Consider the following 10,107-nt stretch of genomic DNA (forward strand, 5'->3'; position numbering starts at 1 on the left):
TGTGACGCTTCAGAACCTAAAACCCCGTTTCCCCCCGTTGACACGACAACACTTAACCAGCGTTTTCAGAAATGTTTTTAGAAATGATCGTTTTCTGTGACAAAAACTGCGTTTTCGTGTAAATGAGAGGCCAATCCGCGTGGAAATATCTGCGTTTTCCCTTCGTGTAAACGGGGCCTTTCTCAAACTCTCCAGACCTCCCCCTCAGCTGTTGCTACTTACCTGTGATGAGAACCTCAACACCTCCCCCTCTGTGTGACGTCAGTACTGACCCTAACCCTAAGCACATGCTACCCTACCGTAACAGGCACTCTCACCACCGCGGCCAGGGTTCGATACCCGGTGGGAACTAACCGTTAAGCAATTTTCTACATAATGGTCAACTATCCAAAGATATTAATTTCAATTATTGTGTACATCTTAGTAAACACAGAAATGTAAATGCTAATAGCAAACTTTTGTATCAGAAGTTAAGAGATGTTAACCTATACATCTCTTGACAGTACATAAACATCTCTTGACTGATAATATAACTAAAACTGCCAGAAGACATACGTCAAATTTCCTTTCATTGACAGAATTCTGGAGTTTCTGTGCATCATCCCCTGTATTCCTGAAGTGTAGCTGTCAGCACGTCACACATTCTAAAAAAAATAGTGCATTGACCACATGACCTCAGGTCCCTGGTGGTCTAGCGGTTAGGATTCTGCGCTCTCACCGCCACGGCCCGGGTTTGATTCCCGGTCAGGGAACTCAACTCTATGTCTGAAATTAATTTAAAGGAACTTAATACCTGACTCATTGCAGCACTTCCTCTAAGCATGTACTGGTCTGGCACTTTATGTAAACGTATTGTATGTTGTATTTCCAGGCCCATCTAAATCTAAATGAAATGACTCTTAACAATGTCCTCTGCCCAGTCTACTCTATATCAGCCAGGATGAACCCAACATAGCTCATTGATGTTCTAGTGGTTAGGATTTGGGGCTCACACCGCCGGGGCATGCGTTTCATTCCCAGTCAGGGAACAATGATTTTGAAGAGCTTTCTCTTTTCAACACATGTGGGACGCAAACCATGAATAAGAATTAAGTACCTGGGATGATCTATCCTTTATAGATATGTCTTAAGTCATAGAATTGTATTTCATGGTGGTCTTGTAATGAAAGGCAATGAAAGCCATAATGACCACTTTTTGTTTCGAGCATTCGGTAACTTTAAGTTACGTCAGTCTGCATCAGACGTTACTGTGTCTTTCTACTGGACATTTAGGGAGCACTTGAACATTGTGCAGTGTATCTTGCATTACCAAGATTGCAGCGGACTCTTGTGATCTCCCTCAGCCGCCAGTGATGCTCTGCTCAGACTGCAGTGCCCTCCCATCTCTCCGTGCTGGATGAAGTCCTCCTTATACCTGCACCGCAAACACAAGGTGGGTTCACACAGGGAAACAGAACAATACTTTCGCTGTAAACTCCTGGCATTCACCAATGTCAAGATAAGGCAGTGGCATGACCTTTCGTGACCTCTGCGCGGGCTCCGTAAGTCCAAGTAAAGGTTGGTCGCCTGACAGAACCGAGTGTGGCGGCTGCACCGTAACGATGAATCCCCCTATAATTAAAAACAGAACTTTATTTAATTGCATGAGGCCCAGTGTTTTCCACACCAACTGAACATCTTGACCAATATATTCTAGCAATCAGCCACGAGAGGCCGTGGCTTACCGCGATGTATCAACCGATAGGGGGCGATGTTGCTCTGAAACCCCCTAGCTGTTAATCAGGCCGTCAAGTGGCTTAATGCTTGAATGTAACAGTTATTAAAACAGTAACTTAAAACTACCTCGTAAGATTTCATAAAGTAAACACACAGCAAAAGAAAATGTGGTGATTTATTGAATTTGTATTAATACAAAAAAAATTCATATGCGAAACAGATCTGTGTTAATAGAGGATTTTACTACGCCTTTGAGCCAATCAGAATCAAGGACCGGAACTAGACGTTTATTCAGCCACTGCATTGTTGAATATACGGTCAAATACATAGTTATGTTTAGTAGATGTTTTCTTGACAAGGAAAAAAAAAAAAAATAAGCTGATTCAGCCAAAAAATAATGTTATAGCTGAAAGTATTTAATATGCAATTGTGTTGGTAACTGTGGTATAACCTGAACAAACCACGACGGGGTGTCCTGTTATTGGAAATAATGTACAACCTTATTGAAGGACAAACAATAATAACAGGATAACCCAGCATGGTTTATCCCTTACATACTGAGTCCATAGTGCTCCGTCTTTATGTACAACACCTGTGCTACTGTTTGTTCCTGTTGACTCCTGTGCATCCTGCGGAACAGAGGATATGAGTGAACTCACAGGTCTGCTAGCTGCGCATAGAGTCTCCATCTCAGAGAGCCGCTCCCTGACGTAACCAAAGTCTCCCTGCTTCCAAAACAGATCCCGGGCTGCTTCCACCGTCGGAGCCCTGTAGGGGTTTAACATCAGATACTGAAGATTAATACATTCTATAATTAGTTAGATTACAGTTCTAAAATACCACATTGTCTTTTGTGATAATTAAATGTATGAAAAAAATTAGTTTTTTTTCATAGTTAGTTAATTTTCACTATAATTAGTGTTTCTTTCCCACGGCTCACATCACATTTACATCACATTTTGTTACATTTGTTGAAATTCTCTTAATATCCCGACAGCAATCAATAAATCATATGCTCCAAAAAAAGGGGGTAATTAAATGGGGTCTGTGGCTGTCCAAAGCCTGTTAGAAACCTGTCCAATCATTTAATTGGCTTACCTGATGGTGTACCTACCTACCCGGCTACCTGTGAACAATAATTGGACCTGATGCTAAAGCTAGCGGGCTAGAGCAGTTCTTCGGGGAGGGGATTTGGAGGGAAGCCTCGTATTTCTTTCAGTTGGATACTAGTTGGATAAATCTAGCTAACCCTTCAATTTGAGACCAATTTGAGGCTTTAAGAGATTCTGAGGGAAAAGTTAGAGCGAGCCAGCCAGGAGTCGAACCTGGAATCTTCTGATCCGTAGTCAGACGCGTTATCCATTGCGCCACTGGCCCTCTGTGAAGAACTGCAGGAGATGAAGATTTAAAAAAACCCTCGTGTCCTAGACCCAATGGATTTAAAAATCAATAAAGCAAGAACATCGACATTGCCATCAGTCTGACCGTTACTGTAAGTTGAAAACAACGACCTAACCATGTGTTTGTGGACAACCAGCTTGGAAACGTACCATCTGACATCAGCTTTGGAGCACACAGGGTAACCGAAGCGCTTCTCAAGAGCGCAGTGCTTCTCATAGCCCCAACAGGCCGACAGATTCCCCAGTGCATCCTGTGTAAGGGCATATGAAAAACCTTAGTAAGAGACTTTCCAAGGGTCTAACTCAGTGGTTCTCAAACTTTTTATACTGCGTACCACCACAGAAAATATTTGTCTCTCAAAGTACCACCATTATGACAGATGTTATATAATATAACAACATACAGTAGCGTAGGCCTGCGGCGCTTTTCAGCTGAGCACGTCTCATGAAGGAGGCACATTTATTCTTAAAATTCATATTATTTATTGTTAGCTGTTGTCAGCTGTACACAGTGGTAGCACTAGAACAGAGACACGGAAACACATACACATAAACACACAGCAAGTGAGAACATGATCTCATAGTAAATGTATTGATTCGTATTTCGTACTAGTATTTTGATAGCAGGGTTTGTTATTAATCTAACAAAAAGACAATTCTAATTCCCCAGCGTACCACTTGATAGCGCATCGCGTACCATAGTTGGAGAACCACTGGCCTAACTAAAATTAACTAAAACAAAAGAATGAATTAGTCATTTATTTCAACCACCACCAGCACTATATACCCAAGGTCTACGAAGTTCCAATAATGGGGAGGGAAATAATACACTAGACTGGAGGCATACACCAAAACAGTCATCACACGTCTTTGTTCTCAACAATTACTGTTGTTGTGCTGCAAATATTCCTGGTAAAAGGCAGATCCCTTAATCCATTAAAAACTGGTCAGTTATTACTTTTGAACTTTACATTGGCTTTGTAATCTTCCGCATGATGATTCGTTTGAGATCTCTCTCTATTCCATGGCTGAATGCTTCTAGCTCTGACAATCTTTCAAAGGGTATGAATATTGTATTTCTAACTAATGAAAACAAATGAATGGAAGGGGAAAATCCGACAAGTATGAATGTAGTCAGTAACACAATCTACCTCCACCTCATATCCAAACACTAACACAGATGAACACACCCACCCACCCACAGAAAGGCTAATATCTTACTTTAAAAGGGCAGAGAGGGTCCTGGTGGCAGAGCTTGGAGACTCCCTGGTTGTTGCGTAGGAAGTAGGGTATGTGCTCTGGGGGCAGAGACAGGCTGCTGTAGTCGAACAGTGGTGCCGCTGGACGGTGGCCAAGCTTCCCAGGCTCCGCGGAGGTGATCGAAGTTGACGCAACGACTATGGCCAGCGCTAGTAGCAGCAGCAGCATAGTCGGACAAGCCTCACATTCATGTGAGATGATGACTGCTCTTCACAGCCCTCTGAGTTAGAGGGGAGACAAAAGGGGAGGGAAATGGTCAGACGTAGGGCTCTTGGTTTGAGGGTCAAGAGCAGCAGTTTACGAGCATGTGGGTACAGGCTGGTGTGTGACTCCGGGGAGCTTCAAGGAACTGTAGAGGCTTCAGGAAATATTAGTGGCCGTTTTCCTGCGATTGTCTTGGCAGTCATAACTAAGCTAGGTGGAACTTGGGCGTCAGACAAAGTGCGAGAGAACATGCCTCTTCGAGGAGCCAATGAACGGGCAGTGTAGCTGGCTTTGAGCCTTAAATGTTATAATTATGTTACATATATCGTATAGTGGATGAGGGGGATCCTCCTCAAATAAAACAACGTTTTTTTCCATAATGTCGTTTAAATTACAAAATTGTACGCATGACGTATATGCAATATGCTAGTAAAACGTCGTAACGTCAGGCTACCGGTAAACGTTTCTCTCGTGATGGATAAAACAAAAACCTTGACACATTCGCCAAACAGTTCGAACGTCCCTTGAGAGATAAGATATGTCATAATGCCGGTTATTTTTGTGTTTTGCAAAGCGATTCACAATTTCCTAAAGCATAGCTTAGGAAATATTAATTAGCCGTACTTCAACTATTCAACATTTAACCTAGAGCACGAGCAGATGACAGTCAAGCAATCCGTTTCCCGCCGTCAATCAGCACACAACCACTGTCTGTTCATCACAATTAATCACGGGGAAATACTTAAAATAAGACCTAAAAGTAGCAGTTTAATACAAGGTTCATCACGAAATGTACCCGAATTGGTCACTTCTTATCCTGGGCTACCCTGCGATGTTGATGTAGCAGGTCGCCATAACACCGGAAACCTCGCACCGGTCTACGATACCCATAGTCAGACACCAGGGGGAGCTGTTGGTCTACACAGCACATATGGGAAAGCGTGGAAATCATGCTGGCAATGGTATGTAGCATTTAACATAAAAAAAAAAAAAAAAGGAATCAGGAAAATGCAAATACTATTCAAACATGTTGGGCAATAGCTTGAAATTCTGCAGGGATTGTTCGGAGAGAATGAGGGACTAAATTAACAACATCACGGACAACCTCTCGTCCCTAAACTGTGCTGTGCAAATTATAACTTTTCCCTCAGGTAAGATGTGTTGATATCTCACTGGAACTCACTGGAAGCTTATCGGGCTCTTTTAGGGAATGTTTCCCTTTTTAGCCCACCTTAACTATTGGTTAGATTGATTGGGTATAGATTTTGGTATTAATCTATAGGCTAATTATCCCTTCACAGATAGAGTCGGTTTATCCAGAGCTTGTCGAGACGGTCCCTTTTCCTTTCAACGATCTCCAATGAAAAGATAAATAAGTTGCATAATCAATAGTAGCAGCGCTGTGACTGGCAATGGTCTTCTCATCCTTAAAAAGGTAGCGAATGCAATACAAAGCACCTCAAAATAAAAAAACCTGTACATCTGGATTAACACTATCCTATCATTGTGTTCTTGCCCTAATGCAAACGTATGCAGGAAGCATTTCACAAAAGTAAACTGTATATTATTAGACTGTTCATGGTGATGTAGTGAAAACTTAAAGGCTTAAGCATATCCTAACCTGCTATTTGAAACAGGTCAATGTTTAAAACCCGAAAGTAACACTGAGTGAAACACAAGTGAAAAAATAAGTATGCATATAAATAAGCATATTGGCTTAACCTTAACTTTTACCCTACATCTGTATTGAAATCAAAGTAATCAAGATGTTTTAGATGAATGAAAGTTTTTTTTTTATTAAACAATTAGTGTGACAAGAACAAGTGAGTGATTGTGTGAACAGATTCAACAATGGACACAGCAGGGAACACTATATAATATACTTAGGGCAAACCATTAACATATAACGTTGCAAATATACTATACTTTATGCCATTACAATACTTATAATAGCCCTGAGCAAATTCAAAATTGGTTTAGATCAATGGTCATACCATGGTTGGCTGTGCAGCGTTTGGATGCTCCAATCGGTCCGAGAAGGGTTACCACATGTATGGCTTCCCCAAGGACCAAGACCGCAGGAAGAAATGGATGGCAATGGTCAGCCGTCAAAACGTAACAGTGACAGGGGTCAGCAACCGTCATAAACGATGTAATGTAAGTAATGTTCACATCACTTGATAGCATTTCAAAGGGCATAATAATTCTAAGTGTAGAGAATTATGACTTTTCAATGATATTTGAAGTGCAATGGAAACTGATCTTACAAGCCTACCTATAAAGGTACACTTTGAAGATGACCTATTCACTGCCACAAAAAGAGAAGGGATGTTGAAGCTGAGGCCCGATGCAGTCCCAACAGTTTTCATTCATCGCCCCCTAAGCCGAAGAGTGAAGTGAAGATTTTCGTAATGTCACGCTTGAAAATTTCAATTTTTGGTAGCGATACGAGCGCTGATTGGCCAATTTTTGGTAGATGATACGAGCGCTGATTGGCCATTTTTTGGTAGATGATACGAGCGCTGATTGGCCAATTCTTCGTAGATGATAGGAGCGGTGATTGGCCAATTCTTGGTAGATTCGAATTCGACTCACAGGCGGGGCAATATACAGCGGACCAGTGGCGCAATGGATAACGCGTCTGACTACGGATCAGAAGATTCCAGGTTCGACTCCTGGCTGGTTCGATCCTTTTCTTTCTCAGTCTCATCATTCTATTTATTTTTTCACTTGTGTTTCACTCAGTGTATTATTATTGCTTGGACAGCATTTATAAGGAACCTGATCACTTAGACACTATGTTTTACAGTGATATTAACGTCTCTATAATCACTGTTGACATGGCCTCTTAATGCTTTAATAAAACGGGCACTAAACACACCGGCATGATTTAGTTTCATTGGTGAACACAGCGACGACCGGCAACGATATATATTTGATGCAACATTATTATTCATTTTCATAAGGATCTGGATATTTACTGACAATATGAATGTACAGTAGTCATATTATGATCATAACGAATTAGGAACGCCCGGGATTCGTTACGACGAGATCAGGATGTATATTACGGTATTTATGGCACTTTACGTCGACTAACTTTATTTATCATTCTTTATTACAATACGATATATATTTGATACAACATTATTATTCGTTTGCATAAGGATCTGGACATGTTTCTGACAATATGAATGTACAGTAGTCATATTATGGTCATAACGAATTAGGATCTACCGGGATTCGAGACGATGAAAATAAGCATGTTTTTTGGTATATCTTGGTGCTTTACCTCGACAAACACGCAGCTTCCTGCAGCTCTGGTCAGCTATATGTTGCCACGTTCTCCTCACCATTTAAAAACTTGGTCCCACCCCCGCTTGTATGACATCCTATCCTACCAATCAGAGTGTAGCTCCTCCTACTTACTTTCACGTTATTTTCACAAATTATTATATTATTGCGAATGGGGGAGGGGAGCCGTCGGTAACGTTGAATTTAGCCTGCAGGTCAAACAGCGTCTATGCATGTCTATTTCTGCACTAAGCTAACGTGACATTCACTAAAGTTAAAAAATGTAAACAAACTTACCAAAGACGTTATTCAAATTCTCCACAGAATCCACATTTCTTAAGAAATAGCCGCTGAGGTAAAAAGCTAAGCCTCTGAAGAATAAGTCCCGCCTCCGAGGCTCCTGGTGCCATCGGTCAGATGTCTATGGGAAATAACATGGATTTTTTTAAATAATCGTACATAACAAACTCTGTAGGTGGCGAAGAAGTAAAAGCTGCTCACGTTTTGAAATACATACTTTTGCCATCTAGATTCCACTTGGGTTTTGGATTGTCGGTGTCGTTACAGTAGTAAACAATTCTAAATGCAACTTCGAGCTCCGCAGCTTTCAACCTGCGCTGCGAGCTCGAAGTTGCATTGACCAATAATTGGTTCCCCTGATGGCCAATGACGAGGCCAGTTTGTGTTCACGAATGGACCCGAGTGACAGCCTGCAACAGCCAATCCTTGAATGCACTGCTTGTTCAAGAGTCCTATCAAGTATGAGTCAATCATAAAAAACCGTTGTCATGGGCTACGTCCCGCCCTCACCCCTCACCACTGCAGCGGGACGTTCAATTAATTCGGTTCCACAATATTAGAGGCCATCTGTTCACCTGGATGTGGACATAAGAGGAAGACATACATTTATAAAGTGTCTGCAAAAATGCAAAATTATAAAAAATAATAATAATATTTTTATAATTTTGCATGCAGACGATGCTGTTGGTGCTGGTTCCTCAGGGCCAGGCTGGTCTGGTTCCTCAGCCCCACAAGATACTCTGCCAGGCGGCCCACCCTGTCCAGGCCCGGGATGTTGTTTAAATCCACTGCCTGAAAGAGTTTGCTAGGTAGGGCAGGCACCACTGGTGGAGGGCTGGGCAGGTGGTGTTGGTTGTGGTGGTGGAGAAGGAGGAGGTGGAACAGAGGCCAAAGAACCACTGGTGGAGGATTGGGCAAGGGTTGGTGGAGGAGGTAACTTGGTAAGTAGCATGCCAGGCACCACTGGTGGAGGACAGAGCAGGGGGTGCAGTGGAGATGACAGCAGTCATGTTGTCCATGGCCAAGTCCTCGAGCAAGCTGCATGGTCTGTGTCCTCAGATTAGGTGTCCTGCAGTCTGTTCCCAGTCAGCATACAGGTAGTAGACACCTACTCTCCTGGGAATTACAACAATAATGGAATTAGTATGGCAGTATATGAACATGTGACGTCTGTCTGGGTTCCCTACCATACAGGCCATCTGCATTCTCCATGGGAGAATGCAGCATTTCCAGCATTTATTTTGATGATTACGAGTTGCTTTAAGATAACCATTAGCATACAGAGATTTCCTTGAAATTTTTTCAGTGTGTGAAGTTACTATTAATAAAACGTCCTTCTATTCTGTTTTTTTGCTAGGTAGGCTATATCAATGTAGGCTACTCTCTGAGTAATCTAGAATATACAACCGATTAGCAATACATTGAGCTGTGTGATGGAGAAGCAGTTTGATGTAATGGTATAAGTTAGAGAAGATACTATTGCACCATTTAATGTATTTTAAAAAAAAATGAAGACATTGTCCCTTTTTCGCTTAAGACGCCAACTGACATGCATGTGATATATCTATTTCTATCTATCTATCTATCCATACTTATATATAATAATATATAGTAAAAATATGTATATATATTTTATTGAAATTTAACAAAAAAAATTAGGGTTGAAAAACTCGACTGGGGCAGCTAGGGGCCGACTTGGACGCAAAATGTCGAAAACCCTGACTTTCCACGCCACAGGCCCCTTGCCAAGCCACAATGCCCACCCGGCTCCGGTGATGCAGCTGGATGCTACTCCTCCGATTAGCTTTTTCCTCCACCTGTAGGTACTGCACACCTCAGTTTTTATACAAAGAACATGAATCACCGAGCAAACAAATTGGGATATAAATAATGTTCATAACGAACGATTGTTTCTGAATATCTACGGTATCTT

General features: G+C 41.7%; 1 protein-coding gene and 2 non-coding genes across 4 annotated transcripts in view; 1 reads left to right on the forward strand and 2 right to left on the reverse strand.

Moving 5' to 3' along the window:
• The window catches only part of eogt (EGF domain-specific O-linked N-acetylglucosamine (GlcNAc) transferase), a 91,548-nt gene extending 86,094 nt beyond the window's left edge, over positions 1-5,454 (reverse strand). Inside the window, exons 1-7 of one of the 2 annotated variants that reach the window (XM_056605775.1) lie at positions 5,377-5,454; positions 4,338-4,596; positions 3,267-3,367; positions 3,042-3,104; positions 2,376-2,484; positions 1,517-1,611; positions 1,310-1,414 (exon numbers count right to left, since the gene is read on the reverse strand). In XM_056605775.1, coding sequence (XP_056461750.1) covers positions 1,310-1,414; positions 1,517-1,611; positions 2,376-2,484; positions 3,042-3,104; positions 3,267-3,367; positions 4,338-4,544 — 680 coding nt within the window. In that variant the 5' untranslated portion in view covers positions 4,545-4,596; positions 5,377-5,454. Of the gene's footprint in view, positions 1-1,309; positions 1,415-1,516; positions 1,612-2,375; positions 2,485-3,041; positions 3,105-3,266; positions 3,368-4,337 lie in introns of both variants that reach the window. The other variant, XM_056605776.1, reaches the window with a different exon arrangement.
• Positions 3,021-3,093, reverse strand: trnar-acg (transfer RNA arginine (anticodon ACG)). The gene has a single exon. It is a non-coding gene; the product is annotated as a tRNA-Arg (tRNA).
• Positions 5,455-7,194: 1,740 nt separating the features above from the next.
• On the forward strand, positions 7,195-7,267 carry trnar-acg (transfer RNA arginine (anticodon ACG)). The gene has a single exon. It is a non-coding gene; the product is annotated as a tRNA-Arg (tRNA).
• The last annotated feature ends 2,840 nt before the right edge of the window (positions 7,268-10,107 follow it).

Source organism: Gadus chalcogrammus, chromosome 13 (assembly GCF_026213295.1).
Source record: "Gadus chalcogrammus isolate NIFS_2021 chromosome 13, NIFS_Gcha_1.0, whole genome shotgun sequence".
Taxonomy (NCBI): Eukaryota; Metazoa; Chordata; class Actinopteri; order Gadiformes; family Gadidae; genus Gadus; species Gadus chalcogrammus.